Source organism: Polyodon spathula, chromosome 7, assembly GCF_017654505.1.
Source record: "Polyodon spathula isolate WHYD16114869_AA chromosome 7, ASM1765450v1, whole genome shotgun sequence".
In the NCBI taxonomy this organism is placed as follows: domain Eukaryota; kingdom Metazoa; phylum Chordata; class Actinopteri; order Acipenseriformes; family Polyodontidae; genus Polyodon; species Polyodon spathula.
The window spans coordinates 30,354,378-30,381,824 of record NC_054540.1 but is presented as its reverse complement, the minus strand read 5'-3'; the positions used below and the strand labels follow the sequence as shown (position 1 = coordinate 30,381,824).

The 27,447-nt window shown below is 37.3% G+C and overlaps 2 protein-coding genes across 3 annotated transcripts in view; one reads left to right on the top strand and one right to left on the bottom strand.

Annotated features, from left to right (window-relative positions):
- Positions 1-3,113, top strand: part of LOC121318504 (CCR4-NOT transcription complex subunit 4-like) — a 63,470-nt gene extending 60,357 nt beyond the window's left edge. For both annotated transcript variants that reach the window (XM_041255241.1, XM_041255240.1), the window contains one exon: positions 1,197-3,113. In XM_041255241.1, the coding sequence (XP_041111175.1) occupies positions 1,197-1,501 (305 nt within the window). In that variant the 3' untranslated portion in view covers positions 1,502-3,113. The remainder of the gene's footprint in view (positions 1-1,196) is intronic.
- Positions 3,114-6,079: 2,966 nt separating this feature from the next.
- LOC121318503 (transmembrane protein 178B) overlaps positions 6,080-27,447 on the bottom strand; it is a 125,358-nt gene continuing 103,990 nt past the window's right edge. The window contains exons 4-5 of the mRNA XM_041255238.1: positions 13,076-13,213; positions 6,080-9,719 (exon numbers count right to left, since the gene is read on the bottom strand). Coding sequence (XP_041111172.1) covers positions 9,469-9,719; positions 13,076-13,213 — 389 coding nt within the window. The 3' untranslated portion in view covers positions 6,080-9,468. The remainder of the gene's footprint in view (positions 9,720-13,075; positions 13,214-27,447) is intronic.

Genomic DNA, 27,447 nt, shown 5'->3' with positions numbered 1-27,447 from the left:
CTGCCAAAGGTGGCTCTACCAAGTATTGACTTAGGGGGGGTGAATACTTATCTAACCAATAATTTTTTTTTTTTTTTTAATATTGTACGATCCAGATGTGTAAACCTGGTAGAGACTTATACCAAAAGACTCACAGCTGTAATTGCTGCCAAAGGTGGCTCTACCAAGTATTTACTCAGTAAAGACACTTCTGTTTTTTTTTCATTATCTGTTGTTTCACAATAAAAATTGTCTTGCCTCTTCAAAGTGTTGAGTAGGTTGTGTAAAGAAAAAAAAAAATCCCATTTAAATGCATCCAGATTTCAGGTTGCAAAACCGAAAACGTCCAAAGGGGATGATTACTTTCTATAATTGTGATATCTATATATACATATATATATATATATTATATATATATATAAATATATATAGGATATTATTCTATATAATTATATAATACTATATATATATATATATATAATATTTTATAAGGTGTTTGATGAAAAAGTTCAACATCTGATTTAAAACATGCTGATTGTAGTTTGTTGTCATACAGTAGTGTGTTTGTGCCTTCTAATGTGTTTTGCCTGGTTTGAGATGTGTTGAAGTTCGCAGCGTATGTTGTAGCAACGTCCTTAACTGATAAAGCACTATTTTATAAGGATCTTTTTTAACATTTTTCTAAAATATGTTGCAGTATCTTGATGTAACGTAAACCTCAATACTGTGTATGAAATTGAATGTTAAAAAATAAATACAAAAGTTAACTATAAAGATGACAAATACAGAATCAAGTCTACTTTTTCATTGTAAATATTGGATATTGTTAAAGACCCTGTAACAGAAAGGTTAAACATGTATTCTGTTAAACTTGTATTTACAGCTTAGTTTGTATACCAGCTTGCCCTATTTTAAGTAGCTTTATTCCTCAATGCAAACTATATATAAAAAAGACAAAAAAATTAACAAATGGGAAATAGTGGTAGGAGGCTTGTAGGAATCCCCAATTTCATAACTTCATAAATCTTGAACATTTAGCACAATGATCAATTAAAATACACACTAGCTTTTACAAATACATCCCTGAGTATTTGTAAAATATTATTGCATGTGAAACATCCACACTCAATAATAAAATCTGAAAGCAACTGTTTTATAGTTGTATGTACTAGTATGCAAGAGTCCTGGTTTAAAGTCTTTTTGTCTCTTTCTTACAGGTATACCTTCCTCTTCAGGAAATGGTGTGGACTCTCTCCAAGATGACAATCCCCCTCATTGGCTCAAATCTCTGCAGGCCCTCACAGAGATGGACGGCCCCAGCACAACAGTGCCCTTGCAGCCTCCTCACAGTACCCCCTTCAGCACACAGATCCCTCTTCACAGAGCAGGCTGGGCCCCTTACCCATCTCCCTCCAACCCCACCAGTTTCCACTCTCCGCCTCCTGGCTTCCAGACAGCCTTCAGAAACCCCAGTCAGACCCCCACAGACCTGATACAGAGCGCAGCCATGGACCGTCATTAGAAATTTCAAAAAAACAAAATCAGCAGAGATACAAACAAAACTATTAACAAATACTTATAACAGTATTCTTTCTTTCTTCCTTTGTTTTTCTTGTGCCCCCTCCCCTCCCCCTCTTTTACGATCATGCACAAAATGCAAAGCAATGTGATCACTGGTTCTTGGTTGTTTTTTTTTTTTTTTTTAAATTAATTAAATAAATAAATGAAAAAGGGGATTCCTGCTTGCTCATTAAGCTCTGCTGTTGAGAACAGTAATTAAACTGAGTCCTGGTTCAACCAGAAGTTAACTGGACAGGGATTGAGTTTAAGTAATATGAGGCTGAGATTTGAAAGCTGGTGACAAAATGAAGGTACAGTAGATATCTAAACTGCGAGTTTAACAGAGTAAACAGTTAGCTATTTGTCCAGCTGAAATCAAAGGAGGATAAAAAAAAGGCCACAAAAAAAGGCTATTTAAAAATAAAAAATTATATATAGAAAATGTGTGTGCAAGCAGTCCTAATTGCCATGGCCTCTTGTTAGCAAGTCAACGTAAGGGAAAGTGGTTTAGTTGTCTGGTTAATTAACAAAATTGTTAATTAGACAGTTTTTTATATTTTAAAGAACAAACCAACAGCTGATTGAAAGACAAAAGGGAAATAAAGAGTAGATCAATCGTGAACCAAAAAAAATAACCCCCAAAAAAAGTAATTACGAAGATTATAAAAATTCTATGTATGAAGAAACCCCTCCAGGGCGCTTTTTGCCTTTGCTATGATAAAGCTTTTTAAAGCTGTGAGAAGGACGTGACTCCTGCAGAGTGTTCTGGGGCTTTAAGGGTAAGCTGGGATAACACACAATGACAGTATAAGTCTGGTGTTAAATATTGATTAAATCTGTTTTTATTTTTCAATTTTTGCTCCTGCTAAGATCCTCAGTGCAATTATTATAAGTAGAGCAGCAGCCTGGCCTGTAGGAATCCCTGATTTAATTTAATTTTTTTTAAAAAATCTGATTTTCTAACAATGATGGAATGATAAACTGAAAAAGCTTTTTTTTTTTTTGTTTTTTGTTTTGGCTGTTCCAGTACGAGTTTGGCATGCAACACTGATTTAATTGAAATTTGATTATTTAAGGGCATGTATTTGGAGTGATTTACAAAAAAAGAGAAAGGAACAAGAAATTAGACTATTTTATTTTTGACTTTAGCTAAAACAAGAAAAAGGAAATTTTCTAGAATAAAACAACATTTTAAAGAAAAAATGCTGCTCAGATAACAGGTGGGCACATAGGAGAAATAATAGAAAATTCTCTCTGGCTAAGTGTTGCTTATTCAAGACACTGGAGTTGTGCATTCTGAGATTTCAGGAGGGGGTCACATCGTCTGCCAAGGAGGTCAACCTTTGATCTCCACTAGAGCTTACTTTTTTTTTTTTTTTTTTTAATGGTCTCCTTAATTCCTCCTTGTTGACTATGTAGGTTTCTGTCAACTGTTCAGTATTCATAAAAAACAGAAGCAGATAACCATGGGTATAACCTGATGCTAAAAAAAAAGTTAGAAATGAAGAACTAAAGGAAATGTACCTCTCTCTGCAGATCTGGAACTAAAATCTTAAATAAAAGATAAAACTTGATGTTTTGTGTTTCTTATTTTTTTGCCCTTCTTTCTATGGCAAGTTTTTTGCATGTATACAACAACCCTGTTATGGGGAAGGGAAATATAACAGCCATGTGAACATATTGATGTTAGGGGAGCTGTATGTCCCCTGTAGAATCTTTGCTTTAGATTCTGAATTTCCAGGGTGCATTAGTAGATCATCTACATTTGGTTACAGAGGTGGATTATAACACTGGACAAAAGGATTTTGGGGACTGTGTGGTGGTTCTGACTGGGAGCTTCTTTTACTCATATAAGCCATGGAATTCAAATACGGAGATTCCCTGTGCAGTAAATAGTAGTAGTTTAGTATGTTTAATGACACGTCTTAAACATACAAAAATACATAGAGTGGGTATGGACTTATTCGCAATATGTGTGTGTGTGTGTTCATGACGAGTGCCACGTTGAGCAAGAAACGCATCCCAGTTTCAGAGCAGAACATTATCTGAATGTCGAAAAGGGGACTTATTACATACATCTCCATTGTGTGTCATTTCACACAGTGCAGTAACATAAGGTGATTTCTACAAGTAATTCATATTTTCTAGATGAAGAGAAGCGGTAAAACCTTACAGGCTCCCGTTTGCTATAATGTACTTTGCCAGGAGATCTTGTTTTTAGATTTTTTTTGTTTTTGTAACTGCACAGCAGTTTAAATGGGTGATAACCAAGGGTATACATTTTTTTAAATTAACCTTTGATCCCTCCCTTGTTTTGATGATCATTTTGTTCTTTGCATTTACGCAGTTGTGTTATTTTTATTTATTTTTATTTTTTATATAAATACGTCAATATAGATAATTGAATTAACCTGCTGCTAAATGATGCCAAACACTTTCTGTACTGTCGTCTTCTCTCCGCAGGGGATGTGTGACCCTGGCGACACAGTTGAGATATACGTGTGTTGGGGTGAAACTTGGTTAATTAACTCTTAGAGACTGTCAGAAGAGTGGAGACAGTGTGAGTTGTGTGGGTATGACATGGGTTACCAAGCTGAAACTGGGATCAATCAGCTACTAAGAAACAGATGAGCATTGACTGGCTAAATGTCCTCCTGTTCGTGTCTTTTCTTCTGTTATTTAAAATAATTGCATATGCAGAATTAACAAAGAACCAAACGATTCTCAATGCAATAAAAGGGAAATCAATTTTAAGCATTGGTTAGCATTCCTTTTCTTTGTAATTGTATTTGAATCACTGTTACAGAGACTTGTTACATTGTTGGGAAATCCTTGTTAGCAGGATGTCTCTTGAACAATTCAAGGTAGGTTGATGGATGTAAATATCTAAATGTGTGACCTACTGTATAAGTCATAACGTGGATTTAAAAATTGGGAGTCTCAACCTTTTGCACATCAAATTGTCGTTATTTACCGAAATGATTGAAATGCCTGCGGTTTGAGAATAGCACCAAAAGTGAAGAAAACTGAAGGAAATTGGAGCAGCAACTATTATCAACAGGCACTCTATTGGAAGGGATTTCAAAAGGTTGCTGATTAACATTCACCACAGCGTGCCTGTGCACGGCTTCCTCTGCTTGTGAAAAGCAGATTTCTGACTTTATTTGCCGGTCTGTCGGTCACAAATAAAGATACATAGAAAAGCACTGCTGTGAGTTATAGTTGACTTACGGCTTGGCAACCACCTAGGCAGTGTAAGCAAACTGGCAAGCCAGTCATGCCTGCCTTCTGATATAACAGAGTACCCAGAAGGCTAATCTGGAAGAATGTAGTTAACACTATCCAGAGAATTGAATCTTAGTGTAAAATGAACATGCTTGTGGGATCAGTGTCAGCTATAAGGATGTGGAGATTCTCCTACAACCTTGTTGACCATTATTGTGTTATGTAACCTTTTGTCCCAGACAAGAGCCTTTTTATAGTATCTCCAATGAAGAGAAAAAATTGTAACAGTTTGTAGTATTGTCTACCGTAATAAGATAGATATGGAATATTTTTAAAAAGCAAACCAAAAAAATACACACTCAACACTGTCACCTACTGGTCTGGTTTTGATCTTATTGGTGTGACGGAAGAGCGTGGACATAAAGAAACAATGATATACTCCCCAAGAAAATTATTTGAACCCTCAGTACCATGAGTTGCTTCATTGAATTCCTCTCACATCATACAGGTAGCTGCTGCCTGAACCCAGCATTTTGGGAAGACATTCTGAAACCCTGGGGCATGTACCTTAAAACCAGGACCAGTCAACCTAGATCCCTGATATTGGAAGTTGCAGAATTAAAAAACAGGCAAAGACTTAATCAAGCATTTCTTTCAAATTTTAGTTTAAAGATTGTCTTCAATCTTGTGTTTTGTCATGGGTTCTTAATACATTTTACTGATATTTTGATTTATGTAGGTCCAATACTGTATGATATTTGTAGATTACTTGTACTAGGGACATGAGGCCGCAATGATCCCTTGCCATCTGACGTGGTCTTTGGTAACTTTCTCTGCTTTCACTGTTTTTTGGTTTTCCTTGTTTTCTTTTCCATTGTGGTGTCCATTGTAGAGATACTGTCTGGATATGGTTTTGTTCCATCAAGAATACATGTCCTAGCCACCTCAATCTTCTTTGTTTTATATGGACAATCAAGTTACTCTAAGATATATAATTCATTGGTGCCCCCCCGCCCCTCCCCTTGAAATCTGATAGACATGTTCCTATATTATTTGTAGCTATGGAAGGTTGAAAGTGCCATTCCCGAGAAAGCAAAACATGTTCTTATAGTCTGTACAAAGTGGGACTGTGATACTTACAGCTTTAAGTGATCTTGTGATAACATTGTCAAGTTTATATATATATATATATATATATATATATATATATATATATATATATATATATATATATATATATATTTAAGATAGGAAATTACCATAGGTAATATTTTCAGAAATTAACTTTATTGTCAAATTATTATTTTTTCCCATTTGCATTGAATCCTATGTAGGTGCACTTTTGCAGTTCTGTTCATTTTAAGGTCATTTGTCCTACTTTGCATCCATTATTTAACATGAGCACAATCTTTAAACAATTGCATTTTTAGTATGTTGCTTAGTTTTATATGACATGATATTATAATATATACTGTTTTCTGAAAGGAATAACAGTATAAAACTACCAAGAAATTACTATTCTTGCTCCTAGCTGAAACTATGGTGTTTCTTGCTAGTTATGTACTGTAGAAAATGTATCTTTGCCCTTACTCTCATATTTAGATGTTAACCTGATGCCAAAAATGTAACATCTGATGAGCTTACATGTTGATTAAACTATACACACAAGTAAAACACACCAATGAGAGTTTATTTGTACAGTTTTACATTGCACAGTTGAACATATTCAGGATTGTTAATTTTTTTACTTAACAGACCACTACTGGTGTAATAGGCTGACAGAATTGTTATTTATTAATGCTTGTTAAACAAAAGTTGCAGTATCCCTGGAGGCTCACAGTTGAAAGTAGATGGGTCTTTGAAGGCCAAAATCGAAACTTCTGGATTTTTTTTTTTGTTTTGAGACTGGTTAAAGTTCAGTTAAGAATAAGTAGTCTTTCGGTTGTTGTGAAGGAGCGTGGAGACAGCGTGGTCTAGTGGTTAGGACTAATGGCTATGCAATGCATTCTGGTACTTATAGTATGGTATTTAAACAACCTTGACTCTCTCAAATTCGCATGGGGCCCCAAACTGAGGCATAAAAAGTATGGTCTTGTACTTAAAGCTGAGAGACTGGGATGAAGTGTGCCTGATGGTTGGAGCTATGGACTGGGAGGCAGTGTCGCCTTGCGGTTGAGCTGTGAGACTGTGAAACAGTGGCCAAGTGATTAAGGTTTGGTCTTATAATTAATCAAAGAATGGGAAGGGGGGAGTAGGCTGTGAGTTATGCATGGTGTAGCCAGATGGTTTGAGCTGAAGACTGCAGGGAATGGATAACAAGGACCGCACTGGGAGACTGGCTTTCAGGGTATTGGAGCTGTGGGTCGGGAGAAAGTGAAAAGAGAAATACAGAAATCAAACCAAAATGAAAGTAGGATAAGTCCTATTGTTTGCAGTAAGGAATAGATGTTTAATTAATACATACGGCTGAAAGAAGTGCTTCAAGCTAAAAAATAAAAATTAAAAAAAAGAACTTTTCCAAATAATAAGATTTTACCCCAATCATTCTGATTCATATATCCTACTCTTATCTGTTCTTTTTCAAAGCCATTTACTGGTTACGAGAGTCCTGCTCTTTGTGAATGTAAAAATCCAATATTGATTGTCCAAGTAAATCGAGGGCTTAACAGTAGCATAGTATTGATTTTTACATTCACAAATAGCAGTACTCTCATAACCGGTAAATGGCTTTGAAAAAGAACAGATAAGAGTAGGATGTATGATTCAGAATGATTTCAATCCTAGCACCTCAGTAAGCACTCAATTCTTGAGGTGGTGATTATTCATCCACGTGCAGAGGGAGGGATGCTTTTGCTGGTAGTGAACCTAAATTAACCAGTTTTTAACAATGTGATTGGCTCAAGGTAAACAAGCAATCAGCAGAGTTGGGAGGAGGGGAGATGATGTCAAGACAGAGACAGCTAATAACAATGGTGCCTTTGCCTTTAGAATCAGGTCCTCCATTTTCAGTACAGAAATCACAGACCAATATGCAGGAGGGGTCTTCTACAAAGCGTTGTAAGTAGATGCTTTTCCTAAGTGATTAAAATATATTAGATTTTAAAATTCCACTGTTTAATGATAAAGGGATTAGTGCAAACAGTCCTGAAAGTTAATTAAAGGGGGGAACCTTATTTTGTAGCCTTAGCAACGACATATTTTAACAGTTTGTTTTTCTTTTTTGCAAAAGCTTTAATAACTCTGCACTGTTTCATATACATTTATGGTACTTTTATTTCTCCTAGTCTTTTACAATTTGGACCCAAAAAAGTGTTAACTGTTATGTACTGTAACAGACCCTGTAACAGTTTTGCTTTCTCTGTTGAAGGCAATTTTTTTAAATTATTTTTTTCATACTTCATTTCAGAAGAAAGCAAATATAAACTAAATGATACTGCAGCTTTCTGGTCCATTAAATTCTCTCATTGGAAAAAAATGATCTTTTTGTTTCTCTGTAAATTTTACAATTGAGTGTTTTTTGTTTTTCTTTTGTACAGACTGTAAAACACCAACAACCAATTATCTGTATGAAAACGGTGGTAATGAAAAATAACACACGCACACGCACACACACACAAAGAACAGATTAAGAAAAAGAAAATCTGTAATTTTTTCCAAAAAGGAAACATGGGATTAGTAGATTGGAGAACAGAAAGTTTTGTACATGTAAATCTTGATTTCTTGTTTTCTTCTTCTCAATAATATTCTTTACAATATTATACAATCCCAAAGGTCCAACATTATACATTTTCACTCAGAGAAAGCAGCAGTTCAGGTCAAGTCAAACCCTCCCTTGGTTACTGGATAGCAACACATTGAAGAAACATATCCATGACAGCGTTTTGAAGGAAGCAAAGGAACCCTAAATGTGTCCACTTTTCCCAGAATCCCTCAGTACAGGATCTAACAAAATGTTACTTAGTTTTGTAATGTTGAGACTGGAATTACCAAATGACCACCCCAACTTTCTCTCTCATTGTGTGTTTAAAGAAGTCAGTTTGTATCAGTCCCACAAAACAGTCTGTTATAAGGGTAGCCATCTTTCAGCCATAGATGCTGTTTTGTCTGTCATCCAAAGAAAAAAAATCAAGAAATTAACACATACATAAAAATAAAAGCTTTGGCTGCTCTGAGGAGTCTGTTTTTCAGAACATTCCATCATACTGTACAATGTACTGCTGTATATCTTTATCTACTGAGACACAGGCTGAATAAATACAGCATCAACAATTTCATATTCTGTCTGAATTGATTGTGTACAGAAGACAATTTTCATAATTTTACATTAATCTTCAGTGTGTTTACCATCCGTTAGAGATAGCTGAAAACGCATACATTGCAAGATATAACAGGTCCATTGTTCTTATGTTGTTTTGTTTGACCATACTGATTAATCTGACTTGGTTAGAATGGGTTCTTCTCCTTTTTAAAGACTGCCCAAAGAAAAAAAACAAGTTGCTCACGGAACATGTTTAAAAAAAAAAAAAAAGTATATATTTATATTTATAATATATAGCCGGAAAAGGTCAGAGGTGAGACTTCCATCTCGTTCTTTAGTGGAGCCCTTAAAATAAGCAATGAAAGGGCCTCCCAGTAACCAGATCAGATGCCTCTCTGCTTGGAGAGGGAGGTTGTGGTGTTGGTGGTTTTGTTAGATTGAAGTCCTTAGCAGACAGTGCCATTCTCTGGCCTGGATTTAGGACAGGCAGAGTGAGGCAGGGGCTGGACAGAGGGAGCCAGGGTGCAGAAGAAGCCAGCAATGAGGGTCAACCCCAGGCCACCCCAGGCACAGAACATGGACCAGCCGTAACCATGGCTGATGTCATCAGGCAACCCATAAAGATAGCGGGGGTACCGGGAGAGCTCAAAGTTGATTCCGGCCACACAGGTACAGAGAGATATGATGCAGAAGGTGCCTGGAAAAAACACAGGGATACATTACCAGTACATTTTCTGTGGTTAGAAGTGTAATAAACAACATAGCACTAATTAGCCTAGTTTTATGGATCATCTTTGCTTTTCCACACTTCATTATATCAGTGAAACCTATTTTTTTTTCTGGGCACAATGTGACAATGATGTTATACTTAAGAAATAGTTTTTAAAAGTTTTCAGCCAAATAATGCTTTATTCCATTTTGTTCCATATCCCTGGTCTCCCTTTTTATTCTACTGAGAATATAGATAGCACAGTAAAGTATTTGAACATGAAGAAAACAAGATTTTCAAGCAGCTCTCAGAGAAACATAGATGAGAAGCACATTTTATTAGGATGATAGGTTTAGTAAAGAAAAGTCTTGACTAAATACTGAAACCCGTTCAATGTAATTTTATTAAAATGTGACTTCCTTTGCATTTATGGCAGCTTTTATCTAGAACACTTGACATAGCATGTGAAAAGTCTCTTGCTCCACTCTTCTAAACAGACCAGTTGTTCAGAGCAGCTCACTTATTTTCACCTCTGCAGCTCAATCCAGCAACGAGTGACTGAATTCAGAGAGAGATATTTGGTGCTAAAATATTTAGTCAAACTCAATATTGAAATTAATGGACAAGTATCTCCACATGGTATATGTTTTAATTTTAGTGTGCCCAATTATTTTCCCCCCAATTTTCTCCCCAATTTGGAATGTCCAATCATTTGTTCCCCTCACCGCAGCAATCCCCACAAAGCTCAGGAGACCTGAAGTTCAGTGGGCGTCCTCTGATCCCATGACCAAGCTAGCTTCCTCTTTTTCACCCAGGAACTCGAGAGCTGATGTCAGCGAGCTACTGACCTCTGGGAGACAAAGATCAGCCCTGCAGGTGTCTGCTTTTGAGTTCACTGGGCACCTGGCCAGCAGGGTTCACTGTTGTGCCTCCCCAACCCATGGCAGCTCCAGAGCCAATCCGATGCTCCCTTTGGAAATCCCTAGCGAAGACCGACGACTTTGCACAACCAGGACACGAGCCTGTGCTTTTACCAGGTAATCCACTCACGGCCCCTCCATGTGGTATGTTAACACTTTTATTTTACATTTCCTTTATGGAGTTTAAAGAGATTTTAAGCTTCTTACTCTTTAATAGGAAGTTATCAATACATATGGGCCCCACAGTAGAACCCTTTTTAGAACAAGCACAGACCCATGATGTCTCTTGTTGAATTAGCTGACAAAGCAACTGTAATAGTAGAAATAGAGACTCACAGAATATTCAACAAAGCAACAATATTTGTGGAGGAGGCCTAGTTTTTCTTCAAAGATCCTTGCAAGTGATATTCATTATCATTTTTACACTGTGTTGCCGTTTGCATAATGCCAGGGTTTTACCCTTGTGACATGTGGCCTTGCAGAATTTTTTTGCTGGAGGTTCAGGGGAGAAACGTACTTGTCTGGACGGACAACACTACCATGGTGTGTTATATAAACCACCAGAGCGGCCTCAGGTCTCCAAATCTCAATTGCATAGCCTTCAGCCATGTCAAAATGTTTTCAGTATCCCCAGGAGCACACTTCCTGGGAGGGCAATTTTGGAAAGGAGCTCGTGCCTATGCAGGATATTGTTCTTTGCTGGAGGCTAAATGTGGTGCTAGAAGCACTCATGAAACCTCCATTTGAGCCCTTGCAGCTTAAATTTGTATCACACAAAGCGGCTTTCTTGCTTGCAATCACCTCTGCTAAACAGGTGAGAAAATGCAAGCGTTTTCAACTGCGAAAGACTGCTTAATTTTTGCCGAAAATTACACTTCATACCAATCCTGCTTTTTTTTCGGAAAATTAGATCAACATTCCATGTCAACCAGTCTGTGGAATTGGAGGTTTCCATCCTCCTCCTTTCCAGTCTGACAGGGAGTGACAGCTCCAAATGTTTTGCCCTGTGCGGGCACTAGCATATTATGTTAACACGACACTTAGTTGGAGGCAGTCTGAACAGTTTTTTGTCTGCTATGGGAAAGCCCTGTCTAAGCAGAGGCTATTCAAATAGATCCCAGACACAGTCAAGACTTCTGTGAGCGAAGTCCCCTCCAGAAAAGCTCACTGCCCATTCCACTAGGGGCATGGCAACTTTGTGGGCATTGTTCTAGGGTGTTATCAAGAACATTGGCAATGCAGCAGTGTGGGCTACATTTAGAAGGTTCTATCAACTGAATGTCATGGATCCACAAAACCCTGCCTTTGGAACTTGAGTATTGAGGGCGGCTTCAGGGTCGACTCTTACAACAAAACATAGAGGTGAGTTTCTCTCTCAATTTTTTAGCTCTAGCTGCTTGTTACTGGGGTTCTGTATGGTAATGCTGAAGGTAGCCTTTGGCTTAGCCTTGTAGCATTCCAGTCATTATGCAATATTGCCTTGCAATGGCTTTGGTACACTCACCCATATGGTAATGGTTACATTTCTATTTCATCACCATTGCTTTAAAAGAAACCCAGTGAGATCATTTTTTTTTTTGGTGTTAAATAGACATTTTTTATTTAGTCATGGTATTTTTACATACTTTTTATCTGTATTCATGTCTTTACAGAGTAATGGAACATAGTACCTTTTATTATTAATTATTATTTCTAAAAGTTAAAAAGTGTAATTTTTACATATGCACCTTATCAGACAATGTTGGTTGTAAATGAAGTCACGGCAATGGATGGATTTAAATTGCTTATTTTCCTATACTGCAGGACATAAAGCTGCTGATGCAAGCACACCTGAATCCTATCCTGAACACCCCCTGTCAGTCTTAGTGTAGTCAAATTGTGCACTGGTTTAGTGATGTGGACTAATGTCCACTGGGGGCATTAACTTGACGTGAGCTGGTTTAGAGGTAGAAACATGAGAAGACAATGAACTAGCCTACTGTGCCATGTAATTATTATTATTATTATTATTATTATTATTATTATTATTAGTTGTTTATTTGGTAGATGCTTTTAGCCAAGGCAATAAGTTATTGCACTTTTGAGTTGACATTTGGGATAATCAGACATGCCTAATCTCATCCATTTGGAGTGAGACTCGCCCCATTTTAGAAATTTTTTGGCCTCCATTTTGACAATGCATTTTAATGTAGTACTCACAAATGTCACTTTTAATATTTCTGTGTAATATTCTGACCATAGCAACCCTGGACAAGGCATCTAACAAGTGTCTGAATCCATGTGTAGAAGTAGTTTGGAGCTTTTAACTTCATCTCAGCTGTAGGGGTCAGAATCCGTAATGGCAGCGGTTTACAACAAACAGCCTGTTACTGAGGCAAGAGGTGTTCTAGCTGTCAATAACACTCATCTGTGAAGAAGACTCACCTCCCATAAGGAAAAGAAGGCCTGCCACGTACTGCATGAGACCCCGGTCCCAGCAGCACCCCAGCACCCCGACAATCCAGCCAAAGAGAATGATGGCAACGGCCATGCCCATGAACCCAGCCGTCATCCGGCGCAGGTCTGTGGAGGAGACAGAAGGAAACACACATTAAAGTTAGGCCAATTAAAGTGGGCTCTTTAATGGGGTGAAACACTGGCAACATTTTATTTCATGTGTATACAAATGTGAGGCTCTGCTGATAAACACTGGTTCATACCTATATCTTGAATCAGTGAGAGGCAGTCCTGCGACATGATCAGCTAAAGTTGAACTCCCTTAGATCAGCAGAACAAAGATCATAGAAATCACCCTCGGTTACAGTCTCATGATTGAAGTTTGTGAAAAACAAAACACAGTCAAAGTGTAGAGAATGCACACTAAATGGTATTACAATCAGATTTTGTTGTTCAAAAACTAATGTGGGGCCCCTCTATTTTCACTTTAAGTTATTGTATAATATGACACTCTACAAAAATTAAATCAAATTATCTGGCCTGTTTTAAATAGTGGTAATTATCCTGGACTAAACAGACTATAATAAAGATGAAACATGATAATGCACATTTCACAGTGAATGTCCTCTTGCAGTGCGTTTGTCTCAACAGCTATGGATTTATTGTAGAGTGCACTTTTTTTTTTTTTAAGTACTGTATGCATTTAATACGAAATAATTAAAGGTCTATTTGAGATTAATGCAGGCATTTTATTTGAAAAAGCTTACTATCAGTCTTGAATTTGTGGAAGCAACACCCCCCCCAACGCACTTTTTGACACTTGAAATATCCATCATAAATTTAAAAACACAACCATAACATTAACAAGTTACCATGCCAAGATGTCTCACATATATCATACTTAAATGCCTCACAAATTAATCATTTAGGTCCATTTTGAAACAGAAACATTCCAAATCTACTGTGCAAATTAAAGCAATTCTTTCCTGCGGCAGGGCTGAGGCCTGCCCCAGTAAAATATGGTTTTGTTTAATTAGAAATATAGTTTGGTGGGATTTGTTTAGATTTTTTAAATAAAAATGTATACTTTTCAAACATAAAGTATGTGCTAGATATGGCAGGACTGGGAGGTTAGGCCCCTCCCTGCCTAATTTAGGTTTACTGTGCAGCAGGTGGCCAGGTATTAATTGATGGTGATCAATTAGCATTGGTCACCTGCTTTTTAAAAAGGGTCTGGCAAGCCAGTCCTTTGTTCTGCGCTCTTTCATGTTGTGTTACCAGTGGAAAAAGACTCAGGGCTGCGAGTTTAACCAGGGTGAGTGAACCAAACCTGAAGAATGAATGCATGTAGGTTAATTGAGATTCACCAATGTGCATTTAGTTTGTGCAGAGAGAAGATTCTTGGTGTGGGACTTCCCTTTTGGTGGGAGTAGTGCTTGGCCTCCTTTTATTTTGTCTGTGTTTATGTAGTGATTTGTTTTGTATTATTGTACATATTCATTGTACTGTTTTGCCTGAGTGGCTTTTGCAACATTAAACCCTCTGAGTCTCTCTCTCGTTCTCTTGGTGGATACTCACACAGTAACAGAACACCCCTGTTACACTCCCTTATATTTACATTACACCACTAAAACATTTCACTACTGTGGACCCCCCCATACACACCTTTTTGAATAAGGACATGTGATATTATACAAGTGCTGGTAGTCTGGTTGCATTATACAACTTCTTGAACTTTTACAAACTTCAGTAAAGAAGGGGGGGAGGGAGCATACAGGTGTTCAATCTTCCAGATTTGTATACAGTAAAACAAGATTTACTTAGATGTGTACAATATTTGAATGTAGTTGTTGTGCCACTATATTAGGCTCCTGTGTGGTCATTGCATTTGTTGATGCTAATCTATTAAATTATTTACCTACAGTACTTGTTTACGCCAGCACGTGTATTTCACATTGATTGCACAATGCTATTTAGAAGGATCTGAAACTACATGTTACTTGTGTTCCTTATTTACACACTTTAATATTGTTATCCAGAAATGTAAGTTTCTCACTTTTAGAACAAGGAAGATTTAATTCAACTTTTAAATCGACGTGAATTGAAATGCAGTATTACTTTAAAAGTACAGCATGTTATCAAGCACTTGCTCGGTAGATATAAATGTTTTAATCAAGCCAAACTATGAAAACATCAAGCAAAACGGTTCAATCTCTATTCTGTGATTTTTTTTTTATTTTTTTTTAAATTTTTTTTTCGGTTTTGGTCACAATTTGCAAAATTTCTTATCTGACATGTTTGAATAATGGGTGATTGGATAGGTGTTTCTGTATCCCAGACTGCACACATTACTGGTGTTTCACAATCTTAAGAGATGACTCTTGGGACATTCTATAGAACAGATTTCGCTGCAAATTCCATGAAGGAATTGTAGGCAGTAATCATTTGTGAAAAGCCATCTATCCAACTACAACACCTTGCAGACTTGTCTCGTTAAATCAGTGCTATTTTAACTGTCCATGGTATCCCCACGCCTATTATTTATTTATTTATTTATTTATTTTGTTCAGTCTCTGTAATTAAAACATTCAGTCTCGGACCCTTTTTAATTTCTGAGCTCTTTTGACAAGTGAAGTTATTGCAGAAGCAGCTAAATATGAAAAGATTAACATTAGCCCTGAAAGGTTGTTTTGTTAATATTAAGCATTTGTGTATAATTTATGGGTTACCCGAGTGGTTACCAACATTCCTGATGTGTTAAACTTTAAACGGAATCTAAAACCGCTAGTGATCAGATCGGAATGAACCACAAAACTGAACCCAACTGTCCACCCAGGTAGTCGATATTAATAGTTATATTTACAGCTGGTGTTTAGCCAGTTACCTTCAGTTTGGGAAGCATCTGTAAATAACATCATTTAATAACATTTTTCTGAATATCAAACTTTATTTAATTAAGAAAGGCTTTGAGAAAACCTTTTTTCAAAAACAAGTTAAAGCTTTGTGAATCAGGATTAATGTCTGGATACGTATCCCTAATTGCCCTGTCACTCCTCCTCCTCTCCCCTTCTCTCTCTTTCTTGGTCCTCTCTCCATCCCTGTCTTAGTCCTCTCTTTCTTTCTCTCTCTCTCTCTCTGCTGCCTGTCTAGCGCTACAGCCCACACCAGATCTATATCTTCCAAATTAATTTTGCTGTACAGTATGTCGAATGCCCGATAATTCTCCCATCTGTCCCAGGGATAAAGAAAAACCCTTTCTGCCTCCCATCAATGGCACAGAGTGTGGCGGAACAGAGTAATAACCTAATCAACCAATCACTGTGTGTAGGAGAGAAAGCGAGGGGGTGATGAATGATCTGAGATGGAGTCTTAGCACAGGGAGCAATTGATTTTCAGCTTTAGCCACTATGACAATCTCCTTCAAGCACAAGAGTGAAGAACTTTCCAACCTTCATACAGGCAGACATTGTCATAGCTGTGTAAGTGTGAATAGCTCACTGATTAAGTGCTGGACTGCAGATTGGAAGGCAGTGGGTTTGAGAAGGTGCAGGACTGTAGTGTGGAAGGTAGTGGGCTGGAGTAGCAAAATATTTAGAGAATGCAAGACTTCCAAAGGGTGTCAAGCTGTCTGTTAATAAAATAAGAGCTGTGTCCTGCCTGACCTTTTAATTGTATTATCTTGTTGGCATGACAAAGCAAGCTAATAATTTACATCATCTTCATTGAACTAACAGTACAAACAGGGTAAAAAGGCCCAAATCATTCTTTACCAGGTTGAACAATGTAAACACACACTGTAATGGATTTTGAAGACATCACAAGAACACATATACACAGCCATGATTGTATGCTGAAACATGCACTCTTACTCATATAGGACACACACACACACAGAGAAACTTGCACATTGCTAGCAAGTGACAATAAAGGCACCTTCTGGGTGTACTCCTCTTATATAAGTGCATACCTTTTTGAAAGACCAGTATGTTTACATTCCTGAAATGTCATTTTAGCTGTAGGGAAATTTAATTTGGTCCTTTGAAACCAGCATGTCCTTATGTCACCCTTGCAGCAGTAGAAGGTTATTGATGATATGCTCTGTAATAGCTTAGGAATCAAAATGAATAGCTTTTATTTACAAATGGTATTTTTGACATTTTACAAAAAAACACTTAGAGATGATATTTTCAGCATGGCTTTTAAGGTAACATCTTCTGTTTTCTAAAAATACACACACACACCATATATATATATATATATATATATATATATATATATATATATATATATATATATATATATATACACACACAGTGCCTATAGAAAGTCTGAACCCCCTTGAACTTTTTTCACATCTTGTTGTGTCAGTGCCTCAGAGTTTCATACATTTAAATGAGGATTTTTTTCCACTTATCTATACACTATACTCCACACTGTTAAGGGGAAAAAAGCTTTTATTGAGAAAAAAAATTATACATTAAATACAAAACTGAAAACATCATAATTGGAGAAGTCTCCACCCCCCTGAGTTAGTACTTGGTGGAAGCACCTTTGGCAGCAATTACAGCTGTGAGTCCGTTGGGATAGGTCTCTACCAACTTTGCACACCTAGATTTGACAATATTTGACCATTCTTCTTTACAAAACTGTTCAAGCTCTGTCAAGTTCCTTGGGGAGCATTGATGGACAGCAGTCTTCAAGTCATGCCACAAATTTTCAAATGGATTTAGGTTAGGGCTCTGACTAGGCCACTCAAGGACATTTACCTTTTTGTTCCTTAGCCACTCCAGTGTAGCTTTGGCTGTGTGCTTTGGGTCGTCGTCATGTGTAAGATGAACTTCCATCCCAGTTTTAGCTTTTACAGAGGGCAGCAAGTTTTCCTCAAGGACTTCTCTGTACTTTGCTCCGTTCATTTTCCCTTCTATCCTGACAAGTGCCCAGTCTCTACCGATGAGAAATATCCCCATAACAACATGCTACCACCACCATGTTTCACAGTAGGGATGGTGTTCTTTGGGTGATGCTCTATGTTAGGTTTGCTTCAAACCTAATCCTTTACATTTAGGCCAAAAAGTTCCATTTTAGTTTCATCAGACCACAAAACATTTTGCCACATGGCTACAGAATCTCCTGTGTGTTTTTTTGCATACTTCAAATGGGATTCAAGGTGGGCTTTCTTGCATAATGGCTTCTTCTTGCCACCCTACCATACAGGCCAGATTTGTGGAGTGCTTAAGATATTGTTGTCACATGCACACTTTGACTAGTCTTGGGAATAAACAACGCACAGCCTTGATTGTGTACGCTGAAACATGCACTCTTACTCATATAGGACACACACACTGTAGTGCTTGCAAAGTTACCATTGGCTTCTTGGTAGCCTCTCTGATCAGTCTCCTTCTTGCTCATCCAGTTTGGAGGGATGGTCTGATCGAGGCAGGGTCTTGGTGGTGCCATACACCTTCCACATCTTAATAATCATTTTGACTGTGCTCCAGGGGATATTCAGGGCCTTTGATATTTTTTTTTATACCCATCCCTGATCTGTGCCTTTCAACAACTTTGTCCCAGAGTTCTTTTGAAAGCGCCTTGGTGCTCATGATTGAGTCTTTGCTTTGAAATGCACTACCCAGCAGAAGTAACCTACAGGAACTGCTGAATTTATCCTGAAATCATGTGAATCACTACAATTTAACACAGGTGGAGGCCACTTAACTTGGTGGGTAATTTTTTATTTTTATTTTTTTTAAATTTAGTCGTCGCCAGTTTTTTACCCCGTTTTTTCTCCCCAATTTGGTATGCCCAATTATTATTTCTATCAACAACTCGAGCCGTGGATTCCCCTGCCGACCTAGGCCCTCCCTACCCTGGGAACTCTCGATCACGGTCAGCTGTGACATAGTGATTGGGGAGGACACATGAGCTAATTTAGGATTGCTACTACAAGGGGGTTGGACACTTATCCAACCAAGCTCTTTCAGTTTTTACAAATTTCTTGAATATTTTTTTCACTTGGAAGTTGTGGGGAAGGATGTGTGGATAAATGGGGGAAAAAAACCAAACAATTTTAATGCATTTTAATTCCAGGCTACCACGACTAGGTTTAAAATTTTGAAAGGGGGTGTAGACGTTCTATATATAATATATATATTTAAATTTTTCAACAATGTCATAGTGTAATTTTCTTATCTATGAATTACAGATAAGAGCAGTTATAAAATACATAGAAAATAAAATCAGTTTCAAATAGAGGCAAAATAAGGAATACAGTAAATAATAATATTTAAGAGTGATTTTGATTAAGAGCAGTTAAACTTCCAGTAAAATTTGCTTATACAAGTAAAGTTGATTAAGAGCACATAGTAAGTATGATAGATGTATAAGAACGATCCTTGGCAAGTGCTGGCTGTCTTTTATAAAGACTTTAACTGTTCTAGCCTACATTAATGGAAATAAGACTCTATTATTGCATAGCTGGAATATGAGTTTGATCAACCATAGTGTTTAAGTAACAAGCTTGTGTGTGTGTCTTAAACATAGCAAAATCAGGAATGGAGCAAAGCGCTATGCAATGGGTCTTTTTTACATCCCTGTGCCTATGTTGCATCTGTTATGGCAGACAAATAGAACATAGAGCAGCTCTTGAACTTGGATCAAAGTACAGAAATAAAGAAAAATCCCAGTGTTTAAGTAATTCAAGTAAGAACCACTGAATGATTGCTAACATAACAATAATGTAAGACGACTGCTTTCCCTATTGTATTTGTTGGACATGGCAGCCTGTGATCAGGGAGTGTTGTGTTTTTATCTTAGAGAAGGTCACTTGCACAAGAAAACTAAATGGATGGATCTTATCATACTGAACAGAAAGGCCAGCTGAGCTAGTCTATATCTTGCAGAGGAAAAACAAATCTAACAAGAGAAATTGTGCCTTTTTACTTCCAGTCCTTCATGGCTGAGTGCTGACTCCCCCAGATAATTTGTCTAGAATCCCAATGGGGTAATTTCATGCCTTTCAAAATGACACAGACTTAATCAACTTCGTCAGAGAAAAGTGAGAGGACTCAGCAGGAGGGTACAGACAGGGGAGAGAGGAGTTTAGAGAATTAACTATTTATGAACACTTCCTTGGCACTCCCACACTGGTATTTCAAATAGAGTCTCTGCAATCTGGACCATTTGAAGGGTGTCCCAGACAAAGACAATAGACCAAGAGTGGGCAAAGTTTGCCCTTCCTGTTTGAATTGTAAAATCTTAAACTAAACCCCCAATCCAGGTCCTAAGACCGCTAAAGAAAGAGTTGGCGTTCATCATTTATTTATTTATAAAGTCCTTACTCTGCTATTACTCAAACATTTATATCTGATAAGTTTGTGTTCAGGTGCATTCACCTGAGTTCATGAGATGTTCTTCATTTTTAGTTGCCTGCCTTAGATATGTAGCTGAGGCTAGATCAGCCAAAGTGTTTTTATAGAGGATGAGCTAATGCCATCTGATGAGTGATCTGCCACTTTGTGAACGAGTTTCATTTAGCAGTCAATACTGCTGTGTGTTGCATATTGCTGGTGCTTACTAATGTAATGACACTTTGGCAGCTCTAGCCCACTTTACCGATGTCTATGGCAGGCAACTAAAAATGGAGAGCAGCTCCCGAGCACAGACTTGCCAAAAAATTAATAAATGCTTAATTACTTTAATGCTTTATTGCCTATTAAACCTGAATTGCATTAGTCCTCCAGTACTAGGATTGCCAATATACTATGCTGCTTAAGTGGTGTTTTCAGGTTTTGCAACAGTGAGAATACTTTATGACATAGTAGCACTGATATGATGATGATAATGATTATTGTTTTTGATACTTAAAAACAGACTGTACATTAACTACATTACTATATTAACTACTGCATGCCATTGGCACAAGTGTTTCCAAACAACTCTTTACATCCACAACATGCAAGTTCTTTTTGTAAGCATTAAATAAACAGTGAAACTAAAGTGTAGTATAACTTCTGTGTAGTTAAAGGGAATATTTATAGGCCTCATAGTGTAACCAAAAATGTTTACCATCACTGTGTGCATGTTTTCCCTTTCTCTGGTGCAGCGCACTGCTTATTGGATGCAGTCCACTAATACACTTCCACCCTATATGGGGTGGGAGCTAAAATCCCCAAACTAATTCCTGAAAAAAATTGCAGTTTATTGCAAACTTTAGTATAGAAAACTGGAGCTTTTGGATGTAATGGAATTATACAGACATATAATGATTTTAATGTTGAAACGGCAAGTCAGAACTAAGCATTACAGGTGAGAAAAGGTGAAATGTGCAAAAACAGATAAGCACAACAAAAGGTAATTCAAACTCATTTTAATATACAGTACCTGTATTGAAGTGCATTCTTTTTTAAAATTCAAGTTTGATTGCATCTTTTTTGCCTTATGGCTCCTTTTGTGTGTGTGATATACAGGTAGTGGGGGGAAAAAAATGGAAACACCTGGGTAAATGAGGGACACCAAGTGTATTGAAAGCAAAGGCTTCCACACAGGTGTGGCTCATGCATTAATAAAGCAAATAATATCCCAGCATGCTTAGGGTCATGTATAAAAATAATGTCCTCAAGCACAACCCCTTCAAGTCACTCTGGTTAACCAAAGAAGTATGATGGTTGGATTACTTGTAAATACTTCATTAAGACAGGGGTGGTATCTCTCCCTTACCAGTGGGGTGCAACCACGATGCTGTATTCATTTAGGGCATATTTTACCAGAGAGGACAAGATAGCTGTGCCAGAGAAAAAACAAGAAACAACTTTGGTAATTTTAGCAGAAATTATTTATTACCCTTTGTTAAAGCAATGGGATTGTGAAACTTGGAGTTGTTTTGTATATAATGGACCTAAAGTAAAGCTGCTGGTTTCTAGATGATACAGACCTAACCCTTCAAGAGATTGTCTTGATACTCGGTAAAAAGCTGTATTCTGTGATTCTCTTGGTCAAGATCAATCATGTGTGTCTACTGAAAGAAAAGATCTGTCACTAACATTTAACAACATATCATAACAACAACTTGAGTGGTAGGAAACTAGTCTGCTCAGCACTTAGTTCCGAACACAGGATAGACTGCACATGTAAGCAAGTGAAGTTGGGCCATTTGTACAAAGCTGGCTTTTAAAGCATATTTTCAGTTTTAGTTTGAGACTGTAAACAGGCTAGAATGACAGCTTGAATGTGAAGCTTTATTTAAACTCTTTAAAGAATATTTAATGCGTTAAAACTTTGTCAATAGGTTTAGAATTTTGCAGCAGTCTCCTCAAAATATTTGTCTTATTGTCCTTTGGATAAGATATGAACTGAGGTCCTATTGAGACTGCAGCTGCAGCAATTGTTGATGCATAGTCCACACTCTAGTCTAAGTCGCTTTTGATAAAATCATCTCTTAAATGACTAAATAATAGCTAAGTTGCCCCAAAGTTTACCTTTGTAAAAGCATAACAAAGTGTAATAAAGCATTGGTAAGCATTATTCTTTACAATGATGGTAAAGCATATTAATAAACATAGTAAACAACCACGGAAAGCATAGGAAAACTGCAGAAAATACTGTGGCAAATTTTTTATAATGTTCTTTTAAGTACCACTGAACAGCCGAAGCTTTGGGATCAATAAAACAAAATCCTTCGGCCCTGGCCTGGATTGAATGGTGTGCTAGGAAAGGCCTGGTCTCAATGGGCCCAGCAGCTATCTTTCCTTCCAAACCTGTTCAGTTCAGCAGAAAAGCCTTGTCATTTTGCTAGCATTCTCCAAAGACTGGGTAAAATTCTATTTTTTTGGACTTGAAGTTTTATTTTATTGTTGTGTTGGACATTTTTTAAAGTTGCTTATTCTCCACATTCCCTCATTCTGGGTAATTATTGGTTTTGAGAGTTTGTCATGGATGTACTTTTTTTTTTTTTTTTACCGTTATCTAACAATATCCAGAGGGCCCCACATGTACCCTGTCCTGTAAGAACTGACCATTTAACAAACCTCCTGGACTCCTGAGGCACACTTGGTAAGAGGCAGGCCCTGCAGTTAGAACTCAGGAATAGGAGCTTTGAGACAGTGTTTTGATTCCCAGCTCAGTCACTGAATCAGTGCCTCAATCTGACAAAGCAAGGTCCACCAGGAAATGTTCCAACTCATTTAGCTATTCAAGGGGAAATCATTTGTCCATCAGTTGCTCCCAGCTGTCAAACATAGAGCAAGTGATTTTGACAAATCTTTGGTGACCTGTTTATCAGGAAACAATTTATAGCCCCCCGCCTTCCCAAAAAAAGCAAAACTCAGACAAAATTGCAAAGAAAGAAACTGAACTGCAGATAAAGTAAATGGAAAGTGATTGTAGCCAACAAAATACTTTAATAAACTCTATCGGTTATACGCTTGCATTCACTATAGTCTCAAATGGGATTTTGCAAACATAACTATATCTATAGTTTTAAAATGATAACATATTAAAACCAACCTATTTTGAAAGTATTTGTATGGTGTGGAATAATTTTGTGTATACTGTCTTAGAATTCATAAGACCTGTCTGTCACCAAAACAGTGAGCAGCCACTTTACTGTTCATTAACATTATGTTCTTTTACAAATAAGTGAATGTCCTGGGTTACGCCTGGACTACATTTGTTGACTGTCAGGTATCCCCAGACCCCAGTTTGAGAATTGCTGGTTTAAATTAAAATTTCCACTGGTGGAATCTATGTATCCTGTTAAAGTTAACTTCCTGCAGGTAACAAGTAACAGGACCCTCCTGCCTTACACACGGCCTATACTGCTCATTCATACTAAGGTTGATAGAATTATCTACTGTATAACACCTTGTTACAGTCTCAGGTTTTTTCTTTGCAAAATATCTGTTGATTTAAAGAGTAAACACTTTGAAAATATGCTCATAAGTGGGGTCCTCTTATATGTAATCTAGAAAGTTAAAGGGTGGTGAGAAAGAAAACAAAAAGGTAAATGGTTATGCAAATGAGTGCTTTTTAAACAGTACTCCCTCAATTTTTTGCTAATGATTTTGATAGTTGATTTGCATAGTACAGTTCCAGCAACAAAATACTGTAAATAAGAAACGAAGGCTCAAGGGCCATTTCTTAACCCAGCACTAAAATCATGTGTCAGTCATGCCTACTGGCAGGACAAGGCTGTTTTAAAACTTGCATCGTTTCAGCAGCAGTCCAGCATTTCTCTGATCCAGCACTGTAATAACAGAGATTCAGCAGCCCAGCATTTCTCTGGCGAGTAATACAAGTTTAGATTGAAGCTGGGAAGATCAATAGCAATGAATTTTGATACCTGCTCTGGGGCTGAGGTAATTATCAAGCAAGTCACTAAATCATTTCACCTCTCCTTTAGGTCACGTGTTTTCATTCCAGTCGTTTCTCAGTGCCTTTCCCCTATCCTAGGTGCCTGAATGCCTATAATTACAGTCCAGCGCAGACAGGCGTCAGCTTATGGAGGGAACTACTGTGTGCTCCGGGGATTCCCATTGTTTTACCTTTATCCTGTGCGTTGTATAAGCACAGCAAGAGCATGTGGAGATAGTGGCATTTGTGGTTATACATAAAATCAGTAACTATGTCTTGTTTTGGATGTGCCCCTATAGCCATAATGGCATTACTGTATAGTTAGCAAGCTGTACATTTATATGATCAATATACAGTATTTGCTGATATGTAATGTTGAAGTTGCTTATGTGAAATGTTACCCACACAGAGGCCCAGTAGGAATGGGTTTGCTATATGGTAACTCCTGGGTAAAGGGTTTGGTCCTTTGGAAACCTATTGGTTTTTGAAATAGATCAGGATGGGGTGGTTCTACTTCCACAATGTATTATCAATATGTAGCAGTAAAGCAATTTTCAGTCAATAGGTAGCACTGTGGTACTGAAATAGACTTACAACAGGCAGACTTGCAAAGAAACTTATATTAAAGAATGCAGGTGTCAATGACACAATTCAGCATAACACACGAATTAATGAGGGACAATCCAGTTTGTGTTGCATATTGCAGATATTTTATTTAATGTAACTAGATGGATCATGGAAACGTGAAGCTCAGTTAAAAGGGTACATAACTTTCAACAACCTTATTCCAAACTACAGTATACTGATTGGAACTGCAAATGGCAAGTGGGTGTGTGTTGGTCAGGTGTAATCCCCCCACATCTCTCCAAGCAGTTATAAATCTACAAGGATATATATATATATATATATATATATATATATATATATATATAGATATATATATTATATATATATATATATATATATATATATATATATATATATATTTATATATATATATTTTTTTTTTTACTTTAACAGAAAAGGAGGTGCTGCATCAACATGTTAAATACAAAGCTCTATGTTCATGAGGTGGCAAATATAACACTGACGCTGTCAGTTCCTGCCTCGCAGGAAGATCTTTACAAAACCTTTAAGTTGTTGATTCATTTCTCTGCCAGCACTGTTTTTGATTCTCCCTTACCTGTGGGGGTGTCAGTTTTAAATGTGAACACACTTCAGTTTACTACTTCACTAAAGGCTCCACTAACTGTTTAAACCAAACTCCTCTGTATTAATTTATCACTGACACTTGAACAGTTTAGTACAGTAGAGCGCACTGTTTTAAGCAATGTGGATGCTGAGTTTAGGGATGCAATGGTTCTGATTTTCTCAATCCAAAAGCAGACTATCCGTAAACCAGACTAATACCCGTTGTCAACCTAAGAACATAAAGTTTACAAACGAGAGGAGGCCATTCGGCCCATCTTGCTCGTTTGGTTGTTAGTAGCTTATTGATCCCAGAATCTCATCAAGCAGCTTCTTGAAGGATCCCAGGGTGTCAGCTTCAACAACATTACTGGGGAGTTAATTCCAGACCCTCACAATTCTCTGTGTAAAAAAAGTGCCTCCTATTTTCTGTTCTGAATGCCCCTTTGTCTAATTTCCATTTGTGACCCGTGGTCCTTGTTTCTTTTATTCAGGTCAAAAAAGTCCCTTGGGTCGACATTGTCAATACCTTTTAGAATTTTGAATGATTGAATTAGGTCGTCGCATAGTTTTCTTTGTTCAAGACTGAATAGCTTCAATTCTTTTAGCCTGTCTGCATATGACATGACTTTTAAACCTGGGATAATTCTGGTCGCTCTTTGCACTCTTTCTAGAGCAGCGATATCCTGTAGTGAGGTGTCCAGAACTGAACACAATATTCAAGATGATGTCTTACTAATGCATTGTACAGTTTTACTTCCCTTGATTTAAATTCAACATCAGCATTCAATGCATCTTGTTGGCCTTTTTTATAGCTTCCCCACATTGTCTAGATGAAGACATTTGAGTCATCAAAAACTCTGAAGTCTTTTTCATAGTCCTTCTTTAATTTCAGTATCTCCCATATGATATTTATAATGCACATTTATTTCCTGCGTGCAATACCTTACACTTTTCTCTCTTAAATGTAATTTGCCATGTGCCTGCCCAGTTCTGAATCTTGTCTAGATCATTTCGAATGACCTTTGCTGCTGCAACAGTGTTTGCCACTCCTCCTATTTTTGTATCGTCTGCGAATTTTACAAGTTTGCTTACTATACCAGAATCTAAATCATTAATGTAGATTAGGAATAGCAGAGGACCTAATACTGATCCCTGTGGTACACTCCATTCTGGGGTTTCTCCTCTAACCAGTACTTTCTGTTTTCTACATGTTAACCACTCCCTAATCTATCTACATGTGTTTTCTTGAATTCCTACTGCGTTCAGTTTGAGAATTAATCTTTTATGCATGACTTTTGTCAAACTTTCTGAAAATCCTAAATAAACCATGTCATATGCTTTGCAATTACCCATATTGATGTTGCATCCTCAAAAAAATCAAACAGGTTAGAGACAATCTCCCTTTCCTAAAACCATGTTGACTGTCTCCCAGGATACTGTTACCATATAGGTACTTTTCCATTTTGGATCTTATTATAGTTTCCATAAGTTTGCATATAATAGAAGTCAGGCTTATTGGTCTGTAGTTAACCTGGTTCAGTTTTGTTTCCCTTTTTGTGGATTAGTATTACGTTTGCAATTTTCCAGTCTGTCGGTACAACCTCTGTGTCAAGAGACGGCATGATCTTGGTTAGTGGTTTGTAAATTACTTCTTTCATTTCTTTGAGTACTATTGGGAGGATCTCATCCGGCCCAGGGGATTTGTTTATTTTAAGAACTCCTAGTCCCTTTAACACTTCTGCCTAGGTTAGGCTAAAGTTATTTAAAACTGGACGGGAACTGGTTGACGTGGGGCATGTTGTCCGTATCCTCATTTTGTAAAA